The 25,864-nt window shown below is 48.5% G+C and overlaps 2 protein-coding genes across 5 annotated transcripts in view; both read right to left on the bottom strand.

Annotated features, from left to right (window-relative positions):
* Nucleotides 1-2,972, bottom strand: part of Fut11 (fucosyltransferase 11) — a 6,304-nt gene extending 3,332 nt beyond the window's left edge. Inside the window, exons 1-2 of the mRNA XM_052733528.1 lie at nucleotides 2,086-2,972; nucleotides 1,375-2,000 (exon numbers count right to left, since the gene is read on the bottom strand). Coding sequence (XP_052589488.1) covers nucleotides 1,375-2,000; nucleotides 2,086-2,886 — 1,427 coding nt within the window. The 5' untranslated portion in view covers nucleotides 2,887-2,972. The remainder of the gene's footprint in view (nucleotides 1-1,374; nucleotides 2,001-2,085) is intronic.
* Nucleotides 2,945-25,864, bottom strand: Sec24c (SEC24 homolog C, COPII coat complex component). Of its 4 annotated transcripts, none has more exons than XM_052733523.1 (24): nucleotides 25,747-25,864; nucleotides 23,754-23,953; nucleotides 20,298-20,433; nucleotides 14,465-14,640; nucleotides 13,894-14,265; nucleotides 13,410-13,546; nucleotides 12,157-12,225; nucleotides 10,794-10,905; nucleotides 10,415-10,542; nucleotides 8,790-8,928; nucleotides 8,485-8,600; nucleotides 8,190-8,314; nucleotides 7,864-8,055; nucleotides 7,562-7,655; nucleotides 7,247-7,363; nucleotides 6,656-6,826; nucleotides 6,127-6,223; nucleotides 5,905-6,050; nucleotides 5,648-5,786; nucleotides 5,381-5,499; nucleotides 5,103-5,282; nucleotides 4,709-4,900; nucleotides 4,397-4,486; nucleotides 2,945-4,162 (listed from the first exon to the last, which is right to left on the bottom strand). In XM_052733523.1, the coding sequence occupies exons 2-24, from the start codon at nucleotides 23,923-23,925 to the stop codon at nucleotides 4,022-4,024; spliced, it is 3,360 nt and encodes a 1,119-aa protein (XP_052589483.1). In that variant the 5' UTR covers nucleotides 23,926-23,953; nucleotides 25,747-25,864; the 3' UTR covers nucleotides 2,945-4,021. The 4 variants fall into 4 exon arrangements, with proteins under 4 accessions (XP_052589483.1, XP_052589484.1, XP_052589486.1 ...); XM_052733524.1 differs by lacking the exon at nucleotides 25,747-25,864 and adding an exon at nucleotides 25,404-25,720; XM_052733526.1 differs by lacking the exon at nucleotides 25,747-25,864 and adding an exon at nucleotides 24,046-24,390.

The raw sequence follows: 25,864 nt of genomic DNA, 5'->3' as shown, positions 1-25,864 counted from the left end.
TGAGTTCAAGGCCAGCCTGGACTACAGAGTGAGTTCCAGGAAAGGTGCAAAGCTACACAGAGAAACCCTGTCTCGAAAAACCAAAAAAAAAAAAAAACAAAAAAAAAAAACAAACCCAAATGAAGATGCAATGAGATCTAGTGTATAGAAAGGCACAATCTAAATTTAGTTTTGTCAGGGGAACGGTGGTCTCAAATAGCCCAGGATCGCTCAAACTCACTGCACATGGCCAACTATGACCTTGAATTCCTGATCCTCCTGCCTCTGTCTCTTTGGCATTAGAATTACAAGTATGCACTACCACCCCTGGCTATTTCCTTAATGTTTTTTCTTCAAGTAAATCATAATGTATTCAGCATAAACTGCTAAGATTCTTAGGGAAAGCTTCTGCCATGAGGCCCCTACTGTACCAGCAGCATATGAAAGCAGCCCTCTGCTGCCGTCCACTGTTGAAGTCTTTTTCTGTGAGCCACTCTAGTAACCCCTCTCCAGGTTGACGGTGGTGGCTTGCTGCAGGCGGCTTCAACAGTTCCCCAATGCAGGTATATTCTGCTTCCTACTCACTTTACCCCACACTGACTGCCAATGTCAATTATCCGTCCATTGAAAGCATTCCTTCAATTCTGTCTAGAGTAAACAAATCAGGATATGATCCAAATCGGCATAGAAAAGGGAGAGCTGGGGATGTCGATCAACGGTAGAGTGCTTGCTTAGCATACTCAAGGCCCTGACTTCATCACATATAAAGAAGGTCTAGCCAGGCGGTGGTGGCGCACGCCTTTAATCCCAGCACTTGGGAGGAAGAGGCAGGCGGATCTTTGTGAGTTCAAGGCCAGCCTGGTCTACAGAGAGAGATCCAGGAAAGGCGCAAAGCTATACAGAGAAACCCTGTCTCCAGGGTTTCTCTTTTCACTCCATAATCTCAGCACTTGGGAGGCTGACACAGGAGAATTACTACAAGTCTGAGATCAGTCCAGGCTACAGAGTGACTCTAGTATGTTGGGTTGATTACTGAGGTGGGGTAGTCCTTTACTGGGCTGAGGTGTGACTGGGTGAAAAAGTACTCTCAGAAGGCCCTGGGCTTAATCTCGGACACAGCCAAAATCCATCTTTGTATTCCCCACCTCCGCATCAAAGGCACTCAGTTGAGGTGATGATCCTCAGGTTGGCAATTAGGCTTTTCATAGCCCGGCCCCAGGTTCTCCATCACCTCCCCACACAGCACTAGGATTACAGGTGTATCCTCCACACCCAGCTCCCCAACTACTCCCGACATCTTATAGCAAAGGAGCCTGTACTGTCTTCTCCAGTCCCCTACACACTAAGAAAGCAAGTAGTCTGAAGTGACAGCGCAGGGCATCCCAGCAACCCTACCTGTCATTCTCAGGAATCTCTTCCACTTTGCCAAAGCCAGGGGTAGGCATTGGACAGTTCATGTGTGAGGGCTGGGCAATATGAGGCTCGGGGACAGGAATGTCCCCAGGAGAGGATGCATGTGCTTTCTCGGCTTCTAGCCGAGCCAGTTCATGGTCACAGACAAAACACTCAAAGCCATTGAGGTAGTTAGGCAGCATGGGGTCATTCACTCCCCACTCCCTGTGCTCCAGGCTATCCAGAAGAAACTGGTTAGTGATGCCTCCTGGTTGCTTGTACGCCAGGTATTTCATATACTCTTCATCATTCTTGTCCAGAAAGTCAATAAACTCAGCCAGCTTTTGAGGGGACTCAAAGTCATCAATTAGGATGATGGAGTGGTTATTGGGCATCCAGTCCCTCACAGAGGGTGAGCCACGATACACAGGCACAGCACCCAGATGCATGGGGCGCCACAGTTTTTCTGTCATGTAATCATTGCAGATGGCATTTTCCAGGGCCAAGTGGAACTTATAGCGAGACAGAAAGGTCAAGAGTTCTGGATCCTCGGTGGTAGCCGTGGCTGTGTCCTGTAACCGCACGGTGGGCAGCTCTCGGTTCTGAAGGCACTTGCCATAGGAATCCACCTAAGCGAGGCAGAGCACGGCGGTCAGCAGGGTTGCGGTGTTCGCCCGGCCCATCCCCTCCCCGCCACGCCGCTCTCTCACCCACCGGGATGTAGCGCATGAGCTCGCGTACGTAGCGGTCCCGGTCCGCGGGCACATCGCAGTGGGACTGCAAGTAGAGCAACGGCGCGTACCCGCGACGACGCCACTCGGCGCGTTCCCGGAGCGGAGGCGCAGGCCGGCGCAAATAGGCGGCCCCGGGCAGCCACTGCAGCGGCAGTGGGTAGTCCGAGTGGCGGCTGAAGGTGGCTGTGAGGTTGAAGAGGCGGATGCCGGGGCCGTGGCTTAGCAGGAAGTTGTTGAGCGGCGATTCCTCGTGCAGGAGCGCCCAGCTCTGGTGCGCCAGGCGCGGCAGAGGAGCGTCGGCTGCACGGAAGTCCGTGCCATAGAAGAGCAGTGCGCGCGTCCGCGGGTCGGCGTGCGCCCGCCGGTCCCGGGACGCCACGCACGCGCCCCGAGTGCATTCTATGCGCTCCGAGTCTCCCGGGAAGTGTGGAAACAGGCCTGGGCTCCACCACAGCAGCACCGGTAGGTCCGCCGTATCCGTGCTCCCCGGCGGTAGGGACTCTAGCCCGCGCGCCACCCCCACTGCGCCTAGCGCAGCTGGCGGCCGGAAAACCGCGCCGTCCCACGGCTCCGCCCATTCTGCCTCCCCACCCGCCTTTCCCGAAGTCCCGGCCCCGGAGCTGCTGGCCGCACATACACTGAGCAGCCCCAGAGCGGCCAGCACCGTTTCGGTGCAGCGAGCAGCCATGTCCACAGCCGACCCACTCGGACAGGAAGAAACCCCACCCTGCAGCGAGTGGAGAGCGGACCAGGTCCTACGCCACTGGGGCACGCGGCGCATGCGCGGCTCCTCTCAGCCGCAGGCGGGCTGGGAGAGGTCGCAAATAATAAAAAGGACACTGGTTACATCTTATTTTATTTCTTTACAAATTAAAGATGCATTGAAAAATAAACCAATGAAAAGTCCAGAGCAGGGGCATCCCGGGCTGGGAGCAGGCAAGCCTGACCACCATCAATCCTAGCCCTTGTCTGCCCCAGCCAATTGGAGTTGAAAGGTAACGGTCAGCCACTCAGTCAATACCAAAGCCCGGTAAAGTCCTGGCACAGGAAGACAGGGAAGGCTCCAGCTATCTCTGCCTCTCCCCAACAACGCCCGGCTTAAGCTGTATTTCTGGTGGGAGCTGAGTAGGATGTGGGCTGGCTCTGTGAGGTATTGCAAGTTGACCATCAGGCTCTCTACAGAACCATTCAGTATTGGGGCTTCTCCGGCTGGAAAGGAAGCTGCTACCTCCCCAAGGTGTTAATGCTTTGCATTCAGTCCCCAGGCTCATTCATCTCTAGCTATGTGCTTCTGTCCACGAAGTGCTCACCAATCATAGCAGGGGAGAGCGAGCACGCACAATGGAAGTAGAGAGAATAGTCATCCATCCTCAGTAACTACGATTTTGTTACTGACCACCAGGCCCCCAAAGGACCAACTACTTTACTCTCTACCACTTACAGTCTGTACCCCAGCTCTTGTGCACCTGTATATTTTATCCCTAATATAGGAAGTTGTTGATGACACGGAGCTGAATTTGCCACCTCCTGTAATAGCCCTGGGATTCCCACTCCTTCTTGCCTGCCCCCTTCCTCTTGGAGGCTGGTCCAAAGGGACGCCCAGAGTCTCGCTGCCTCCAAACCCCCAACACCGGATCATATACAGTGAACTGATAAACTACATTCATTACAACAGGATTAGCAAGAGAGAGGGTAGAGGAAGGGACCAGGGCGCCTTCCATCAGCAGGACACGACAGAGTGGTAGGATATTTGAGCCCAGAAAGAAGGTGTCTCCTTATATCTTGCCCTCCCCCCCTAAAGAGACTGAGGTCAGCTTACATGACTCATAAGATAGGGAACTGTCCCAATTTTCTCTGCCATCCTGGGATACTTTCTGGAAGCTGGCCTGGGACCCTATACCATTTACCCACTTGCTTTAGCTCAGTAGCTGCCGAATCTCCTTGTGCATATGACAGAGAAAGTCCACATAGGATGCACCTCCACTTAGGCTCTTGTCTTCCACCAGGAAGTGCTTGAACAGCATCTCCAACTTGTCTTCCTGTTTCACCACGATAAGCTACAGCCAGAAGGCAGGTTGTGAGGAAAGGCCAATGGTAACAAAGCACTTGGACTCTACCTCCCCATGCCCCTCCTTGCTGACTTGACAAGGTAAAAAACCTAGGAATCAGGTCAGTGTTGCTGTGCTGGGGATGTGGCTTAGTGAGAGTGTCTGCCTGGCAAATAGGAGGCCCAAGGTTCAATATCCAGCAGCACCACCACCACCACCACCAAACACACAAGATCTGTTTACCTTCATGTACCGCATTCTCTGTGCCCGTAAGCTATCGATGAGGCCTCGAACCTTCTTGGACAGTGGATTATCCAGAACTGGCAGAACACTCTGGAACAAAAATTCATTCATTACTCTGATAAAGTACTTTTAAGTCCATCAAGAGGGAGCAATCCAGATTTAGGTATCATTGGAAATGAGGAAGCCTGAAAAAACTTGCCCCAAGTATTCTCTGATATGTAAAGGGACCAGCATAATGACTTCACTGACCCCGAGTCAAATCACCAAAGTGTTTTTCCATACCCATTATCATCCTTGACACCCTGTTCTCACCAAGCCACTGGTGATCTGACTGAAGGAGGAGACGTTGAAAAGACTCTGGACAACACCTTGTTGGACGCTTGCCCCCACCCAGACAAAGAGGTTGAGCCCATTTTCCAGCAAATATATATCGCCACTGCTTAAACGCTCTTCAGACGCTCGAACTGCTGGTGGTTCAGTGGTACTGTCCAGGGGAGACTTTGTCTAGACGAAAAGGAAAAAAGTCACCAAGAACTGCAAGATACTCCTTTACACACATAAACTCAGAAAGTTAAGTCTCTAGATAGTAATGCAAAATGTACATAAAAACAAATTCCTTACTGTCGGCAATAAAGTAGTCCCACCCCCTCCTTCTTAAAGGCCCTGTCCTCAGTACAATATCTCACACTCCAGTCCTCAATCGCACCAGTGGTAGGAGCCGAGGGTAGAAGAAGACATTGGTCTCAGCTACATCCATGGAGGAAACCAGCTGTCGAACATAGGTACGGTCATCAGTAGTGACCTCGGCTCCAGGCTGCAGAACATCACTCTTCAACACACAGTTCAGGTAAACTGGGAGTAGCTTCATACACTCAGGAAGGATCAGCTGAGGGATTTATGGAAATAAAGTCAATGGCCATGGAAAATTCCTCTAAAATGCAAACTTCTGTTGAAACAACCCCTCTGTTAGCATCCTTTCCCGACCTGTCCTGCAGAAGAAGGGCTGGCACAGTTCTTTCTGTAACAGGCCAGGATCTGGGCACACTGGGTGATGAGAGTGTCTCGGACAGTCTTCACAGGGCTATTCAGAACACCCCGATATGCTGTACGGGAGGGAGAGTCAGCCGTCACTGGTCAGTGTTCTCTCCCAGGCATCTTCCCATCATCACACCTCCCCAGGAGTGCTGAGCTGTTGGCCATCCTGGACCTTTCTCTCACCCCTGTCCCACCCTGCCCTGCTTCTACCCTCACCAAACTTGGCCATGTAGTTGATGAGCGTGTCAGTCTCACAGTTTCGATACAGATCAGCCAACTGGGTGCAGCAGTTTAGGGCCAGGTTGTGGATGCGGAGCCGCCGCTGCCCTGCACAGCTGGTATAAAGCAGGGCACACTAGGGGAAGGGAGAAAGGGGGAACTCACACCCCTCCCTCACAATTCCGCCCACCCCTTATCTTCCCAGTGAATGCCTCCAGCACCTTCACCCCCCACTCCCGTCTCCCGCCTGCCACCTGCAGGAGGGCTCCACTCTCTTCATTGAGGCGATCATCATGCTTGAATTCCACAGTCACCGTCTTGTCCTCATCCAGTCCAGCCAACTCCACATCTGTGGTGTTGCTCATGTAGAAAGCTCCAAAGAAATCTACAGCACGGATACCTGAGGCCACAGGAATGGGTCAGGGCTAAAGGTAAGACGTGTGCCTCAAACAGACTTAGCCTCAACCAGAACTCACCAGTGCTTGTCCGAACCCGCATCACAGCATCAAAGCCAACCACCTTCTGTACGTCCCGCCGCAGGTCACTCAAGAACCGCTCCTGGTCATTCTCCACCTGCAGCCCAGGCCAGAGTCCCGTCACTGACCACACAGCTCACCCTGCAGCCGGTCTCCCTGCAGCCCTCCCACTCTACAAGCCTGCTGCATCCCAGCAGCAGTGAAAGGAAGGATGACAGTGACAACGAAGCTTTTATGGACTCATGACATATCAAGTAGCACACAGAGTATTTTTATATGTAATGGTTTAATTCTGTAGACGAGTCCTAATTAGTAAACTCTACCTTGAAGAGGAAAGGCCAGAAGAGGAGTAATTAAGTGATTTCCTATGTCAGTTAGTGAGGGGCTTCAATTCAGCCCAGGACTGACTTGAAGAGCCGTGCACCTAACCACTATACTCCGGGCTCGACTTCACGCACCAACTGATGAGTCAGTAGGTAAAGAGCCACTCCACACATAAGCAGATATTTCCACACCCAGAATTCTATACCTGAAAGCAGGTGTATTTGTAGACAGAGCCTCCAGTGAGCTGGGGAACAACAGAGAGTGTGGCCACATCTACATATTGGTTAGGGAAGAGGAAGAGGTCCACACAGCAGCCTTGGGCCACACAGTCTTTGGCCAGAGTCTGATAGGTACCTGTCTGAGGCTGGAACAGAGTCTGGAGGGGAACAGAAGACATGTCCTATGTAAATTGAGAAACTCACACTTTCACGACTTCAGACCCACTACCACCTTGTAATTCCAGCAGTAGGAGAAAATTGCAAGGAAAAGGAAAAGGTGCAAGGTGTGTTCAGGCACGCCTATAATCCCAGCACACAGGAAGCAGAGACAAGATCACTACAAGTATCAGGCCAGCCTGGGCTACATAGTGAGTTTCAGACCAGCCTAGGCTACATGGATAGACCAAATCTCAAAAAAGCAAAAATGAAAGAAAAAGTCAAGTCCACCAAGAATCTTGTGAGCGGGTTGGCAGTCACAGATGTAATCCCAGTTCACCTGGCTAATGTGGAAGAGTTGACACTGGAAAGTTACCACCTTCCTCTGTAACGGGAGGCCCCTCCCCCCTCAAGTCCCACACCTTCTCCTTGTCTGTGTTGATCAACTTCCTGTCATCTCTATTCTTCAGCTTCCCTGGGGCCTCGGCAATGGGCAAGGATGTGTGGAACACAAACAGCTTTCCTGCACACTCGGCAGCCTAGGGAAAAACAGAAAATTACTCGTCTGTTCCTCTCTCTATCCATCCATATTCCCTCATCGTTTGCTTTGTCATTTATTAGGCACTAACTGTGAAACGGGCTGACTTGCTGGACAGCTATCAATCACTAAGGCTGTTTTCCAGTAAACAGCATGATCAGAGGAAAGCAAGAGAGGGCTGCTAGAACTCCTGCCTTACCTTCAGAGCTTCCATCCCAGCCTGGATAACTGGGGCAAATACTGTCTCTGTCTCTCTCGTATCTGCAAACATTTCTGGGATCTGATCCAATAAGCTGAAAAGACAGATGATGGCAGACAACCCACATTGCCACCCAGCTTTTAGCTACCTCCATTTTCAATTCCTGGGATAAATAGGTATCTGGCTCCCAGACTGAAAACTCCCGGACCACATCCTTGTCCATCTACTAACCCTCTGCTCAACTCCCTGGCCTTCTGAGTGTACCCTCCCACTCTCTCTCATCTCCACCCCCTGGCTCTTACCTGGTGATAACTGCCCGGGACTCATTGACATTGACCAGGAAGCCATCCAGCAGTGGCACAAACATGTCAGCCACATCAGATACAACCATCATCTGTGGCTGAGCCAAGGAGCTCTTCACATTGTAGAAGTGGAGCACTTTATTGTAGGTGACAAAGCCAACGCGGATTGTTGACTCTTCTGCTCCACCCTCCCTGTGGAAGGTGACACTGTTACCCAGACTGGCCACCTTCTTCAGCACCCACGATTTCATGACCTGTTCCACTTGCTCGGTCAAGTCAGAAATCCACCATTAACCAAAGGAAAGCAGAACTTCCTCAACTCTCACCTAGGCAGGTAGTCTAAGAGTGACTTGAGCTCCTCACAGAGGAGCCGAACAAGACCAGTCCTGATGGCGTTGTAGGAGACATCAATCATAAAGATGAAGGCAGGAGGACTGGGGAACTTATTGTTCTGTAGAGGAAGGAAATGGTGAAGGCACAGGAGAACAGTGAGCATCCAGGAGACTAGAGGGCAATGCAATGGGCGTCAAAGGGGATGCCAGGGCAAGGGAAACGGTAACAGCTGTTCGGGCTGTCTCACAATCCCCCACCCACTGCTCCTCTCCCACTACCTCCCCTCACCTTGCAGTAATCTACAGTGGCCAAGAATTCATAAGAGCCCAGGGACAGCTCAGGACGATCATAAGCATCCACACGCTTGCCGGTATGATCCAGATGTTGAAAATACTGTGGGGGAACTGTAGGGAGGATGCAGTGTGTTACTCAAATGTTCACCCTCAATCGTAGTATGCCAATTCCTAGCTGATCTCCTTCCCATTATTCCAGTACCCCATGTCCTCACGAGTGCCCTACTTCCCTATCTATCTACCTAGAGAGAATAATGAAGAGGCAAGCCTTCCCCACAAAGCTCAGCCTCCACAGCATACCATCATTGATACAGCTGCAAAAGGAGCACTGGAAGCGCCTCCCTCCCTCGATGAACGTCATGAGAGGGCACATGTATGCTTTGCAGCGATTACAGCGCAGAGGACCAGATTCGCCATGGTCCACAACATACGGTGAAGCCTAAGGAACAAATGGCAGGGGTTCAGATGGAGGGACGCTACAGTGGGCAGACATAGCAACACAGGACACAGACTGGAGGGACAGGCAGCACAGCTCAGACACTCTGTCGGGGAGGGAATACAATGAAAGAGAATGAGGACAATGATAACGGTACTGCTCACTGGAGAAACTCCAGTTCTCTCTTTTCATTTCCTCTCCCAGAATGCATTTCTTCCTAAAAATGAAGAGGGCCTGTGAAACTGGCCATAGCAAGCCAGGGATATGAGGAGAAAGGCAAAAATTATACAGGATTTCTACTCCTGTCCTAGAGATATGCTTCATTCCTTGCATATCTATGATGCTTCTCCCCCATCACTCGCAAGAGAATTCTGGGACACCTAGGTAGACGTCATCTTCCAAATACAAAAAGCATCTAACCATCCTCACAAGCATCCAGAATGAAAGTGAGAAAGCAGATATACCCTGAGCCTTGAGGTCCTAGTTCTAGAGAACTCTCAAGTACCTAAGTGATACTTCTTTGGTTTGTTTTTTCGCAACAGGGTTTCTCTGTGTAGCCCTGGCTATCCTGGAACTTGCTCTGTAGACCAGGCTAGCCTAGAACTCACAGAGATCCCCTGCCTCTGCCTTCTGAGTGCTGGGATTGAAGGCATGCACCACCATGTCCGGCCACGTGTTACTTCTCAAGACCTAAATAAACAGCTAATTTTTAAAAATGCTTTCGCCAGGCATGGTAGCTGCCTGCTCTTAATTCTAGCGCTCAGGAGGCAGAGGCAGGCAGGTTTCTGAGTTTGAGGCCAGCCTGGTCAACAGGGTGAGTTCCAGGAGCAGGTGGTACAGAGAAGCCTTGTCTTGAAGAAATCAGCCCCGCCCCCCCCCCCAAAAAAAACAACGCTGCTTTCAGGTACTGAATTGGCAGATGGGGGCCCAAGCCAGGTGAGGAATGTTGGATACAATAGTACCTTCTCCTTTATATGCCTTCTTAAGAGCCCTACCCATCTCAAGTCAATGCACTGTCATCATCCAGAGATTTGACCACACAATGGGTTCCTACATCCAGCTGTCTTGCCTGTATTAGTTAGGTTGGGCCTACCTATTTTGTCTTATTTTAAGACAGAGTCTCACTGTATGGCCCCGAGTAGCTTTAAATCCTTCTGAATAACATGCCTGCTCCTTGTTTGTTTTGAGATGCAATCTACTGTGTAGCCAGGCCAGGCTGGAACTCCATGGCCTCCTGTTTCAGTTTCCTGAGTGTTGCTCTGGTTCTTTTCATTTGTTCCTCCTATGAACCCTTGTCTCACGAAGTCATGGATTTGGCTTTTGCTTTCATCCTTCCCACTGCTACCAAGTTTGGGCCCTGAGAGTACCAAAGATACTGTCCCCTCCTGCCCAACCAAGATGGCTTCCATGCCAGTCAGAATCCCATCTAGAAAGAAGCACCATTCCCCTCCATTTCTTTCATTGTATTCTAGCCCCTGCCTAGACTTACCTCCTCTGGGGGCAGCCTTGCCAGTGGCTTGATGACGGCCGCCAGAGGCACCTGCGCCTGCTTAGCCATGTCAGAAGTGCAAGGGATATTATAAGATGTGCATCGAATGTACCGGGGACTTGCATTCCCTGAAGAAAGTAGAAGATTTTAGTCATATCCCAGAAGCCTTCTGGATACCAGCTCTCTGCTGGAGAGTCACCCCACCTCCACAAATGTTAAGAGTTGGCAGTAGCTTTTAGCTCCCTGAAGGATTGAAGGAGGAAGTGGGATGGGGCGGGGAAACTGGTCTCTGGTTAAAGACCAATAAAAGCGTGATCCATGGCTGATAGCCTTAGAGAATCAGCTGCCATAGGGAAACAGATGTTAAAGTTTGTCTCACCTTGGTCTTTCACCAGGAAGTTGGTGGTGACTAAGGGTGGCACCTGTCCCCGTACACCAGTAACAAATGGCTCTGAACCCCGGTTATTCCTATCATCTTCAATAACCTGAATCTGTCGGAGAAAAGTGAAGTGAGCGACATGATCAAAGAAAAAGAAGTCTGAGGACAAAGGCAGGCCAGACCATAGAACAAGAACAAAAGATTGCCAAAAACACCTCATGCACCAGGCATGCTTTCCTGTGGAGTTTGTATCCCACGCTACGAGGCTGACCTTCCTCTTGGCAGCAGTGAGCAGGAGGTGCTGGGTGGGCCTTGGTGAGAATGGCTTTCTGATAAACACCCCGACCTCCAGGCACTGGTGAGTGCACCTTTATTCCTCCCACTCCAGGAAAGCTTCAACTTTGACCCCAAACCATAAGACATGATTGGATTCTATTCTCCATTCCCAAACTTTCCCCTCCCTCCTCTCCAGGAGACACACTGAGCCAGAGCAAGAACAGAAGACAGAAACCCACGTAGAAATGAATCGACCTGGAATGGCTCTAAACTCAATGAAACTAACAAGGAACGGGAGGAGGAAAGAGTTAAACAGCCAGAAATGATCAGGGGAGGAAGCAGATGCTGCCTTCCTTTTGGGTGAGCGTTGGTGGGGCCACAGAGGAGAGGACAAATGCCCAAGCCTTATGGCCCAGTCCTCAAACCTCTACTTGGAACAAGACATTGAGGAGAACAAACCCAAAAAGGATATGCAAAGCTGGTAATCAGACCCTTGTTCAGGCTGGTGACCTTTGGTCAGTTACTTCAAGAGGAGTTTGAGAAAACCAGAAAAAGTAAAGGGCAAATAAGACTGTATCCCGCAGCAGAAAGAATTGAAGCTTGGAGATACACCAGAGTCTAAGACTCTCCAGATGAGAAGGTGGCCCACACTCTCCCAAAACAAGCAAGCTCTTCGCTTGTAAGAAATGCCATGAACCTGGACGTTCATAGCCACCCACCGGGAACATTTCTCCTCACCTCAAATGGGAAGGATCTGCTGCTTGACTGTCTGGTTCCACCACATGCCACACACAAGCTCCTGGAGGAGCCAGCAGGACCAAAACCAAAGCTTAACATGCCACCAGACCCACCCTCAGAGCCTGACCATCCACCATCCCACACTCAAGGCACTGCTAACAGCTTGCTTTCTCTCTCATACATGGTGACTTGGGGGCATGCATATCCTTCAGCTTATAAAAGCAAGGATCTAGAAGGGCTCAAGGAGGAGAATGGAGAAGGATGGCCATGGGAGATGAGGTGAAGTCACAGGCATGCATGAGTGGCACTAACACGGGTGACAAGCACATACTCCCACCCCTGCACTTACTGGACTAGGAATGGCATCAGGGTCTATTCTGTGCCTGGTTTTCTGCTGAGGAGGCAGCTCATTAAGTTGCTTTTAGTGTTTTAATAATAAAGGCAGCAGGGGTACACAGGGAGGGAGACAAAAGAACAAGAGGCAGATGTTACATCTCTATCTAACCCTGGTGAATCAGACATGAAGAGCTGGAGCCCAGCTCAGACTGCTGAAGTCAGGGACCCAGTAGATCTGGAATTCCAAGTCTCTCTAGCCCAACACAGAGGCCTAACAAGGAGGCCTCAGTGACTCAGACTACCATGGAGCAAGATAAGCTCAGGTGGAGCAAGCAGGAGGCAAGCAGGACTCTTTAAGGAGGCCCTAATGGGAAAAACCTTGAGGAACAGGAAGTTCCCCAGCAGGTCAAAGAACTCTCATGCTGGAAGATGCCTTGGCTGTCCAGCTAAACTCTCCTTCCTACCATGGAAAAGAGAAGTGGGGGGTTGTCACTTAACTAACAGGCTTCCTAACTGTGGTAGTTCCCCAAAGGAAGAGGGAGGAGAACGGAATGGAATATGACAATGGCTAAGTATGAAGAGGGAACCGACATCAATGTCACAGACAGGATATAAAGCGGGTCCATGTGAAGACCTACTCTAGCCATGTCTGATAAGGAAGGGCTGAGGAGTCCAGTGCCTCTGGGGGAGAGCAGCTTCCTCAATGGAGTGTACATGCACACTGCCTTCATACACTATGACTGCTCCCCATGCACACAGCAGGGAGCTGGCAATCAACAGCATTGTGGGCATCACCCTACAACACCACCCACAGAGGAGCAGAGAGGAGCCAGTGCGGCTTTCCTGCTCTGACCACCCAACACCAGAGAGCTCCTACCTGCTCCAGTGATCAAGAAGAATGATGCCCTCCTAAATCTAAGGGAGTGAGACCTGGCCATTACTCCACAGAATGGCAAAGATGGCCATGTTATCATTATGTGCAGAGCAACGGAACACAGGCCTCAACCCAGAGCTCTACCGACACGACTGATCACTCTTGGTTCCCCTTTCTCCCATGTATAGCTGAGCATTACAACTGCACTAGAAGACTCTGGGGACTTCAAATTCCATTTCAAAAGTTTAGACATCATATCTGAGTTCTACGTCTTCCAGATGAGAGCTGAAAAGGGAACGCTATCAGAAAATGTGAGGCAAACATCTCATCTAGGTCGGCCTGCACATCTGGCAGACATGTGTTTCCCCAAGACCACATAAGCACCTACTTACAGGGCTGGGGATGGCATCAGGGTCCAGGCGCTTAGGAGGCAGTGGCTGAGGAGGCCCAGGCTGACTGCCAAAGGTAGACGCTCCAGGGTATGGGCTCTCATAATTAGGTTGAGGGCCTCGGGCTGGTCCAAAGGAACCTGAGAGACAAGGGCACAAGGTTGATGAACTCAAAATCCCTTTCCTCTCTCTGCTTAAGGACTCAGGAAAGTAACTGGACTCTTTGAAACAGATTATGGGGTATACTAGTGCCTGAGGAAGCCACTCAAAGAAAGGCCACACTATCTCCATGAGCTAAGAGACAAGAAGACTGTCTTACAAACCTCACATCCTAGTAATGGTACCCTGAAGCTGTCCATCGAATTTAGTACTTAGCAAGCAGTATCAGGACAAGCAAACAAACGGAAAGCCCAGGACAAGCAAACAAACGGAAAGCCCAGAACAACTGAAGCCTCGGCTTCTAGCCGGATGCTGGGGGGAGACTCACCATTTTGCTGCAGCTGATAGCCCGGCTGCTGAGGGGAGTGCATAGGTGGTGGTGGTACTGGGGGCCCAGTCATCTGGGTGCCTGGGGGCAGAGCATGAGCAGGAGGCGAGGACACGTGGTTGGGCTGGTTCACTGGGAGACTCCCAAAGCCCTGTCCAGGCGGGAGTGGACCAGTCATGGAAGGCATCCGAGGACCACCTGAAGCTGGGGATGTGAAGCTGGAAGCCAGTGGTGGGGCAGATCGCAGGGGAGGCTGGACTCCAGGATGACCTTGAGCCTGGCTAAGGGGAGGAGCCTGGCTCTGAGGATAGGAGCCATAGGGACTAGAATTAGGGAAACTTCCTGAGGCTGAGGCCAATGATGTTGGTGGACCTGGGAACAGAAGAGGCAGAGGCGGAGGCCCAGTCATTCTTCCTGGTCTGGTAAATTCTTTCTCCTCCCACCAAAAAGGCACAAATATGATACGACTGTCGCTGCATTTGGAACTCGAAGGCACAGGAAATCAAAAATATGCCCAGAACCAAAACTTCCAAAAAGGGGATGATAGCATCCTGGTCTCATCACTACTTACCATAGCCCAACCCAGAAGAGGGAGGGGCTTGGGACGCAGCACCACTGATCTGCATCCCGGCAAGCTGTGCGGTCACCTGTGTACTTGTGGGGGGAGGGCCATAGGGCTGAAGCACAGCTGGCTGGCTGACCACAGGGGCCAATGGGGACCCAAACTGCTGAGCCGCCGCCGGGAGCCTATAAAGAGAATGAAAGCAGGTGACTACAGGGTGAGAAGTCTGTTGAAGCCGGAAGAGCTCCACACCACTCCAGGAAGCTCCATTGTGTTCTGGCACTGTATGTTCACCCTGAGCTGTCTGATAGCTTTAGACGTGGGTAGTTTTGGCCAAATAACATGCTTTTTTTTTTAAAGGTTTATTTGTTATTTATACAGTGTTCTGCCTGCATGTATGAATGCAGGCCAGAAGAGGGCACCAGATCTCATAATAGATGGTTGTGAGCCACCATGTGGGGGCTGGGAATTGAACTCAGGACCTCTGGAAGCGCAGCCTATGCTCTTAACCTCTGAGCCATCGCTCCAATCCTCCCCCCACCCCCCACCCCCGGCAAATGACATTGTTAATAGTCTACACAAGTAAGATTTGTGGCAAAGCTTACTTTCCACTAGGTTCACTCACAAATACCAAGCACCCTGGGGTCAAACACTATTTAGTCTGATTGGGAAGTTATCACCTCCTTAGCCTCAGTCCTGTGTGGACAAATTGCCTCAGTTTTGTAACCTACACCTGAGAAGTTGAAAGGTTAGGCACACATGAGCAGACTTCCAGCAAGTGCCTATCAAGGAACGGTGAGACCAATCAATATAGCTTGATTGTTCAACTAGAGCACCTATGACGTCGTCGTCGTCCTGGGACGGTGTGAGAAGAATCGGAGAGAGCGGGAGGCAGTCGGCTGAGACTGGCATTAGGCAACAAACGGAGGAGGAGGAGGAGGCTTGCTGCTCCAAGGAAAGACTAGAGAAACGGCGAACCAAGTAGCCTTTCGGGTCTACTAGCAACGCCTTGTCACTTGAGCAACCACGTCAGGCATTCACACAATGACAACACAGTCAAGTATGACTACTAGTCATGCCAGTATCACTGGATACCAAGTGTAGGCAACTGCTCTGATGTCTCAGGAAGATCTTCGGGCAGATCTATGCAGCACAGAAACTCCAGCTGGGACTTGGGATGAATCAAATCTATCAAAACATTGAATTTCTGACTTACACTCTCTTCAAAAATAATTACTTATTAAGTTATTTTTTTTTTTTTTGTCAGATGTAGTGACAAAACTGGGAGGGCAGAGGCAGGTGGATCTCTGTGAGTTCGAGGCCAGCCTGGTCTACGAGTGAGTTCCAGGACAGCCAGAGCTACATAGTGACACGCTATCTCAGTGAGTGCGTGCATGCTCCATTTTTTTTTTCCTGTGAGTACATACACAACCACGTTTGCACCAGGGTGATTGAGTAGTAAGTGTGTGGAGTCTGGAAGACAACTTTCAGACGTCAATTCTCAACTTCTACCATGTGGAAGCAGTCATCCTAGTTCCTGCTGCACAGCATACTCCAGGCTGGCTGGCCCTCAAGCTCCTGCCCATTCTCCGGTCTCCACCCCCCATCTCACTGTAAGAGCACTGGGATTACAGATGCACCATGCATCCGAACTGCTTATGGGGTCAAACTGAGATTGTCAGGCACTTACCTACTGACCTTCTCCCCGCCCCTCCCTGCCTTATTTTATCTCTACTAAATAACTAGTACTTTAGGTTTGACCAGCTCCATCTGCTCTTAGTTTAGCCAGCCAATCACTTTTCCTTCAACTGGTAGCTCTTTTATGTGTGTCGTGCTGGGACTTGAACCCAGTGACCTGCATATGCTAGACAAGCAAGTACTGTAATGGTGAACTATGAACCCATCTCTAATGCTGCTTTCAACTAGCATTTCTGCTATTGACCCTTACTTCAAGCTCTTTGTTGGGCCCTGCATTATTCTGTGGTCCACAATACTGAACATACTGTTAACCACACAGCAGATGCTCAATAAATCTTGTCAGACTAATTATATTGCGCTAGCAGTGTGGATTAATGCTATCAGCTGCCCAGTGTTAATCTGTCAAGAGCTCCCCATACCTATATATAGCATCTATAGTTTTCCTATTTAATCTAGCCCTATAGCAAAATAATGAGACAGAGGAGATAGAAAACAAAACCACGGAAAGCATGACAGAACAAGCTAGAACCAAAATCGAAACCTGATTTGCAACTTCCAAGACTTAACATAATACAGCCAATGACATGAGAAAGCAAATCAGAAAGTACAGCACACCACATCCACAAGGCCCTCCATGTGTCTCCATGAGTCCCTCCTCCGTCTCCAGGGGTAACTACTCCTAATTCTCAATTACCATCCCTTGTCTTTACAACAGCAGAGTTCAGTTTTGTCAGTTTTTAGCATTTCGTAAACAGGATCAAACTATATATACTCTCAAAATTTTGTGCATTTTTTTATATTTTTATGAAATTTATCTATGATATTCCTGTTCCTCATTAAATGTTACTCCATTAAGCCAGGTGATGGTGGCGCACACATTTAATCCCAGCACTCAGAAGGGAGAGGCAGTAAGCTATGTGAGTTTGAGGCCAGCCTGGTCTACAGAGCAAGTTCCAGGACTGTCAGGAATATACAAAGAAACACTGTCTAAAAAACTAAAAACCCAAAAAGATGTGTGCTGGCATACCCAGCCTGAGTTTTTGTTTGGGACCAGACCTTCCTATGGTGCTCCAAACTGGCATCAAATTCTCGGGCTCAAGGAACCCACTGCCTTAGCGTCCCCACCATGAGTCTACAGGCATGTGTCACCAGCTAGCTTTGCCTCGATTAGCACAAGTTGTTGTTACTGTTCTTTGTTTGGGTCTCCACTGTGTGGCCCAAGTTGGCCTCACACTTGTGATTCTCCTGACTCAGCCTCCCAAGCACTAGAGCATATCAACACACTAGGCTCATACCATTTTTATTATTCCAACATGTCCCCTCGTGTCCATTTGCCTGTTCCCTCCCTGATGACCAATAGTCAGCCTGAGCACAGCAGAGCTCCTCATCCTCTAACGGTGTGCAGAGACTTTTTCTGCAGGTCTAGTCCCAATACACACTTAAAAATCCAAGTCTTGACTCCAAGCACCTCGTGGGAAGATGCAGGACTCGATTCCTTTCCCCAACACCTGCTTCTCAAGATGATAATTTCCACCTACTTAACAGGCAATCCAGCCACAAAGTCAACTTTCCACTCTGACTTCCAGTCTCCTCTTGGTCTCTGGAACTTGAGGCTTTCACTTTCTAACATCTTAATTTTGAGTTTGGGAGGAAAACTTGTTTTACATTTCTATTTCACCCCTCTTTAGAAAAGAGTCCTTCAACAAAAAAAGGCTATAGCTGGGCAGTGGTGGCGCACGCCTTTAATCCCAGCACTCGGGAGGCGGAGGCAGGCGGATCTCTGTGAGTTTGAGGCCAGCCTGGGCTACCAAGTGAGTTCCAGGAAAGGCACCAAAGCTACACAGAGAAACCCTGTCTCGAAAAACCAAAAAAACAAAACAAACAAACAAAAAAAAGGCTATAGTAATCTACTCCCCGTTGAAAGTCTTTGATATGCTGGGTAGTGATGGCACCTCATTTAATCCCAGCACTTAAGAGGCAGAGACAGGAGGATCTCCGAGGTTGAGGCCTGGTCTACAGAATGAGTTCCAGGTCAGCCACGGCTACAGAGAAACCCTGCCTGGGGGGGGGGGGGGGGGGGGGGGGAGTCTTTGAGCCAATCCAAGTAGGCAGTTTTCTTCATCTCTCCACTGAGACTGCCTTTTTTAATGATAATGACCTTGCCAAAGCCAATGGTCAATTCTCTGCCCTCATCTTCCTGCAACAATGAACAAAGCTGATTGCTGACTTGCTTTCATTAAACACACTCTCCCCCGACCCACACATACACTATATAGCCTTAGCTGACCTAGAACTTGCTTTGTAAACCAGGCTAGGCTGGAACTCACAGAGATCCACCTGCCTCTGCCTCCTGACTGCTGGGGTTAAAACTGTGTGCCTCAGACACCTGGCCTCTCTTTATTTAATTTCACTTTATGTGTATGAGTGGTTTTGGCTTTTTTGTTTTGTTTTTTGCATATTATGTATGTGTTGTGGGATATTTGTACACTGTGTGAAAATGTATTGCTTTGACTGGTGCAATAAAAAGCTGAACGGCCAATAGCTAGGCAGGAGGTATAGGCAGGACTTCGTGACAGAGAGAAAACTCTGGGAAGAAGGCAGAGTCACCAGTCGGATGACGACAAAGCATGACATGTAGGGGATGAGGTAACAAGCCATGAGCCGCTTGACAGCACGTAAATTAATAGATATGGGTTAACTTAAGTTATAAGAGCTAGTTAGAAACAAGCCTAAGCTATCAGCCAAGCTTTCATAATTAACAAGAAATTTCTCTGTGGATATTTGGGAGCTGGCAGGAGGGACAGAAAAATCTGCTTACATGTATGTGCACCACATATGTCCCTGGTACCCAAAGAGGGCTTGAATACCCTGGAACTGGAGTTATGGATGGTTGTGAGCCCCCATGTGTGTGCTGGGAACTGAAGCCAGGTCCTCTGCAAGAGCAGCAAGAGCTATTAACTGCTGAGCCATCTCTCCAGCCCCCCTGAAACACTCTCTGTAAGGCCATCTCTTACCTCACTACTGAATCTTTTTCAAGGGCTCTACTACTGACTATATTCCAACAGTACATTGACCTCTTATTCTTCCTCTGTCCACCAAATGAATTTCTACCTCAAGGCCTTTGCATTTGCTGTACCCTCTACCAAAAACACTCTTCCCTCAGATCTCACATGGTTTCCTTCTCCAGTTCACTAAGGTCTCAAATACTTCACAGAGGGTTTAAAACAGCTCCAACCTCTTCACAGATTACCCACAGCCTCACCCCATCTTGCATCTTTAGGTCTGTTTGTCTGTCCCTCATCATCTATTGTGTCCCATATTTGCTTTATCTAAGACTTATAATGTATGAATACAAGACTCTTGGTAAGTTCCAGAAATAACTTTTCCCTTTTCACATCTACTAACCAGTTATACTTTCTCAACTAGTACCAGAACCCAAACAACATTCTCACAGACATGACTTCCCTCCTTTAACAGACTCCACGCAAGAGAGGTTTATTAGGTTCTCATTATTTATGCAGCGTTCCTTCTGAGTCTTTTCATTTCATAACTGACATGTACAAATTTAACCAATCAGTCCTACGAAGTGCCTGGTCTAGTGAAAAGGGTGACACAGACAATCCTGAGCTCCCTTTTCCTGTTTCTCCCCTAGCATAGGTTTGTGGGGACTAGAACCACTGTGAAAATGTATGTCTGGTAAAGGGGGAAAAACTCAGGTTCACAGAAAGATAATATGGAAACGAATCCAGGTACTAACATGAGTCCATAATAGGGCTGGACATTAGTAGTACCTGTAACCTAGAAAAAAGAATGCAAGGCTGTCAACGTGGCTCAGTGGGTAAAGATATTTGCTGTCACGCCTAAAGGCTTGAGTTTGGTCCCCAGAACCCACATACTGGAAGGAGAGAACAATTCCTACAAGTTGTCCTCTGACCCGCCACATGCACCCCATGCCATGCATGCACACACATATCATTCATACATACAAAATAAATAAATGCAATAAATAATAATTAAAAGAAGACGAACAGGATAGAGGGAGGAGAAGAAAGAATCTAAAAGAACGAAAAGAAAAAAAACAGAGCCTCATACATTCCTAATCCACTTTCGAATCACACTGATTGTAGGCTCACCCAGTACATACCTTTGCATCTGAGCTGTGGAGCTTGGCCCATTCTGTATATCACCTTGACCAAATTGGCCATATGTCGTCTGACCACAGGGGGCCTGCGCTGTTGAGGCTGGAGGTGCCCCTGAGGAAGGTGGGGCTCTCGGCACACCTGAGGGTAAAGGACAGAAATTAAATGGTTGGGAAATAACTTTCTCTTCCACCTTGAGGCAGGAATACAAAGCAAGAAGCAATAAAAGAAACTTTCACTGACCCTACACTCCAGCTGCGGAGTGAAAAAGGATGCCATGCACCTCTTACTACAGCAGTATCTGGCATTTGGATATCAAACAAACAGGCTACTTTCTCCGACTTAGGGTGAAGCTAGGCAGAGCAACACAATGGAGGACCTCCCTCTGATCAACACTCACTCTCCTCCCTCTCTCTCTCTCTCTCTCTCTCTCTCTCTCTCTCTCTCTCTCTCTCTCTCACACACACACACACACACACACACACACACACACACACACACACACACACACATCTAAGACAGCCTTCAACCTTTCTCAGGAAAACATCTCACTCCACAACTTAGAAACTTGGAGAATACATGAGAAAGGTGGTACAGAAGATGAGAAGCAAGAATATAATGAATTAGTCTAGAAAAAACTAGGAGTGTGGCCAGTGTGGCGGTGCACGCCTTTAACTGGAACACTTGCAAGGCAGAGGCAGGTGGATCTCTGAGTGTCAAGGCCAGGCTGGTTGACATACTGAGTTCTAGGACCGACAGGGCTACATAGTGAGACCTTGTCTCCAGGAAAAATAGATAAATAAAAAGAAAGAGGAAGGAAAAGAAAAGAAAAAGAAGGAAACTAAGGGGCTGGAGATGTGGTCAGCAGCTTGTCTAGTCTGAAGCCTTGGATTAAACCCTCAGCACCACATAAAAAACTGCCTGGCGGTGCTTAGAAAGATGGCTTAGTGGGTTAAGACCTGGGTTCTAATTGCAAAGGACCTACATTCCAATCCTAGCACCCACATGGTGGCTCATAACCATCTGTAACTCCAATTCAATTCCAGAGGATCTGACTCCCTCTTCTGACTTCTTAATACATACATGTAAGCAAAACATGCTCACCAGTAAGGAAAACAAAAAAGTCGAAAATAAAGTACTTGGTGGTGCACACCTATAAGCCTGGCCTTAGGGGGTCCAGAGGACCAGAAGTTCAAGAAACCAGGGGTGGGGTGGGGTGGGGTGGGTTGTTTGTTTGCTTTGTTTTGTTTTCCAGTGCTGGGTACGGAGTCCAGGGCTTCATGCATGCTAGTGTTCCTCCACGGAGCTACACCAACCACAAGAAAGGCACTCCCTCCCACAGCAGCTGCTCTGACCCCTTCTTCTTGGTACATTTTATATAGCCCATCATGCTCTTTTCACCCACTTCCATGTTCAGTAGCATTCTCACAAGTCAGAGACCTTTTTTTTTTTTTTCTCCAAGAGTTCTGTCAGGACAGATGGCTTATCCCATTGTTAATGCTGTTACCTACATTCTCACAAAAGCTGGGCTCTGTCCTTTTCTCAGATCAGATCTCCCTCCAAACTACTCCCACTGAGCTTAGCCATACTGCCAGCCAAAAATACAAGTGATGAGTTACCTGGAAAATCACTTTTGAAATGTTGCTGACCCTCGGGAAAGAGCAGATTCAGAAGCTGAACTTGCTCACTAACCATAACAGAACCAGACAGACTTCCCTTCAATGACAAAGACAACTCCATTCTGATAAGTCAAACCTAACAGAGTAGAAGTGGACTCTGTCCAGTCAAAGTCCCAACCTAGAACAAGGACCTTCTAAAGAAACAAGTTCTAATTTTACCACTTCACTGTTTTTCTACAGTGTGACTAAAATGGTAATATTTCATTTATTTTCAAAACCTATCCATACCTTGCCTGACTGGATTAAATTTACTCTCAAGGCAAGTGTGGTGGCCTAGGCCTTTAATCCCAGCACTTGGGAGGCAGAGGCAGGTGGATCTCTGAGTTTGAGGCCAGCCTGGCTTACAGAGCAAGTTCCAGGACAGCCAGAACTACACATAGAAACTGTCTCAAAAAACAAACAAACAAAAAAACAACAAAATATATATGTGTGTGTTTGTGTATGTGTATTTTTTTATTTATTAGGGTTATATATTTTATTTTATATGTCTCAGTGTTTTGCTCACATGCGTCACATGCATGACTGGTGCCTGCAGAGGTCAGAAGAAGGCATTGGATCCCTTGAAACTGGAGTTATGGATGGTAGTGAGCTGCCATGTGGGTGTTGAGAATTGAAGTTGGGTCCTCTACAAGAATAAAAAGTGCTCTTAACCACTAAGCCATCTCTCTAACCCCCATAAAATTATATTTATGTTTTTATTGTGTGTGGAGATCAGCAGACAACTTGTTTTCTCCTTCCACCGTGGGTCTCGGAGACTGAACTTAGGTCAGTATGCTCAGTGGTAAGCACCTTTACCTGCTGAGCTATCTCAAGCCTTTAACCCCACCCACCTTTATTTATTTAGTTTATGATTTTTTTTTGTAGGTTCTGGGGATTGAATCTGAGATCTCATACATGTTAGGCAAGCATTTTGTTAATGATTATATCTTCTTTTTCACTTTTTAGTTTTAGACGGACTCCTACTCTGTACCTAAGCTGGACTTGGATTCACTCTGTAGCCCAGACAGGCCTTGATCCCACAATCCTCCTGCCACAGCCTCCCTCACAGGATCACAGGCCTGTGGAATCTACTCTCTTAAAAACAACATAGCGTTTGGCATACTCTAAGTCTTCACAGCCTAACCAAAGAGTCTTCTATTAGTAACTTTACAAGGTCTACCTGGGAACATGCAGAGAACCAGCTACTCTTCTTGGAAAAGTAACATAAACCAAAACTGTAAGGGCTAGGGGCATAGACTCTAATGCAACACCAAGCTTTCTTATTTCACTGATATTATAGAACGTTCAAGAAAAGGAGACTCAAGGAAAGGAAAATAAGTGACAGTAAAAGACCCAGGAGTACTAAAAGTCACACCTACAAATACACTCTTCCTCCCAGATCCATTTACAGATAAATGGGCCCCAAAGTCATTATAGTCACAATCAGAAGTCAAATAAGAAGCATTCTCAAAACATATGAGGAACAAGTGATTTCAGGGAGACTTGAAGTCCACAGGCAATGGAAGAGCTATGACTACAATCCTTCCAGCTCTTAACAATGCAGCCAGGTGAGGCTGTCCAGGGTGACGTCCACAGATGTGAGCTGTTATTGAATCTGGAAGATTCATTCCCATTAGCTGTCTTAAGGTAGAAACAGTCACATATGTAAAAAACAGGGTGAGACAGACGACTCACGGGGCCCTCATTTTCATGTTCTTCAATCACAGGCCTTAAGCAGCTTCATCAGAGCAATACAATCTAACCTGAAGACTGCTCATTTCCTAAAGGAACCTGGAAACATACCTTGGAGAGGTGTCTGCTGATAGCCTGGCACTGGGCCATTGTAGGCCCCATAAGGAGCAGCAGGTACTGCAGGTCCTGGTTGCCCACCATAACTGGACTGATGATACCCTGGGTAGATGGGCTGGTTCTGCCCAAATGGTGGAACAGGTGGAGCTGATTGGTTGACATTCATTATGAGAGCATCCCCGACTTGATCTTACCTATTGGAAGGAAGGAAAGAAATCAGTCAAAACGCTTTCTAAGGAGAGAGCAACTATTCAGGGAAGGAAGGAAGAGACAAAAAGGGATTGACCTTATCAGGCAGTGATCAGTTGAACTGTTTCCACGGGACCACAGGATCACAGTAACTTCCTGCCCCAGCCAGTACCCAGTCACTTTCCTCAAAGCAAGGATTTTGTTACTGTGAACCCCATGCTGTGTCATTGCCAAGAAGGTCTAAGTTTCAACTGCAGACAGACCGAATGGAACAGAAGAGCAGACATTCTCCAAGGGTAGGATTCTCAGTGTCTGGTCACAGAGTCCTGGGGCTGCTAACTACCATGATGTTACAAGTAAAGAAAACAATGTTTCCACTTTCCATTCATTCTATCTACCGTCAACTCACGCCATAAACACTTGAGTAACTTCAAATGTGCTGGGTTGTTTTAAAAAGTCAAAAATGGGGGGTTGGGGATTTAGCTCAGTGGTAGGCAAGCGCAAGGCCCTGGGTTCGGTCCTCACCTCCAGAAAAAAAAAAAAAAAGTCAAAAATGGATCAACTAAAATCCCTCCCCCACAAAAGACAAACTGCAGAGTTGCTGTTTGGGAGAAATGGCATTCTTTGTCTGACCTACAATAATACAAATGTTACTCTGACCCCAGTCTTTCCATGAAAATAGTGTATTAACCTTGCAAATGAAGCATTAAGATAAAAAAATGTAGCCCAGCAGTGGTGGTACGCGACTTTAATCCTAGCACTTGTGAGTTTAAGGCCAGGCTGGTATACAGAGAGAGTTGCAGAACAGCCAGAGATACAGCGAGAAACCCTGTCTTGAAAAAAACAAACAAACAAAAGTAGAGAACACCTGAATACCTAGCAAGCAATGTTCCATTACAAAGATCATTCATTTCTTCCCTCAAGCAGAGGACTATGGGTATTCTAAATTCAAAAGCATGTCTGTAATTCGGTTTCTGTTCTAATGTTTGGTAGATCGCTATCAAAACTATTACAATTTTGCCCAGCAACAGAAGGATGAGTTGGAGGTCCTTTCAAGGGTCATTCCAAGAAGGGGACAGTAGATCTAAACAGTTTTATCATTTTAATTATTCTATAGGCAGAAGGGGCCCAGGAAGAGTGAGAACCTCTCAGGTCTGCAGTAGAACAATGGGCCTCTCTCTTTGCTAGCAAATCCCAAAAGATGAACTGCTGCCGGACTGAAAATTCTGTAAAGTCAAAGCCATTTTTGGAGCTGTCCTTCCAAACCCTAAACCTTGCACCTGCCACCAACACTTAGCTTGGGAGACGTCCCTGTCCCTTTAACTTCCTGAAGTCAGGAGAGAGAGGGACGGAATACACTTGGAGTCAAACTCCAATCTTGCCTCCATTCAAGGTAGACAGTCGAGGGTGACAACCCAAAGGGGCGGGGCAAGAGTCCTAGAACTCTGAAAGTACCCGAGATGCGGAGGCTTGGGAGCTCCAGGGATCGAGATCAGGAAGCCAAGCCAGCCTCTAGGGCCACGATGAGGGCAGGTTCATTAAGCAGTAAAGACCAAGCTTCTAATGCCCTTCAACATGCCGGGAGGGCGAAGCGAGAGCCGGAACCTGGGCCAGAAGGTGAAGGGAGGGGTCTGGGACCGACCGCGGGTCACGGATGCGGGAGGTGAGGGTCTCTTCCCAGGCCCCGCCCCCAGGCTCCTCCCTTTCCTCTAAAACCGGACCACGATCAGGCCAGAAATACCCTGGCCTCTCCTCAGCATTCCTCCCCACCGCGCAACCTCGCGATGCCACTCCTCACCCGGCTCCAGATCCAGGTTCGACTTCGTTCCTAACGTCAAGGCTCCCAGGCTCGACTTCCGGTTCCGAGGGGGCTGGCGTGCCGTCCCCGGAAGTCCCGCCCCATGCTGTAGGGACGG

The sequence above is a fragment of the Peromyscus californicus genome, unplaced genomic scaffold, assembly GCF_007827085.1.
Source record: "Peromyscus californicus insignis strain IS unplaced genomic scaffold, ASM782708v3 Scaffold_12__1_contigs__length_115047231, whole genome shotgun sequence".
NCBI classification, from domain to species: Eukaryota; Metazoa; Chordata; class Mammalia; order Rodentia; family Cricetidae; genus Peromyscus; species Peromyscus californicus.
The sequence above is the reverse complement of the archived record's forward strand: the minus strand, read 5'-3'. Positions and strand labels throughout refer to the sequence as shown.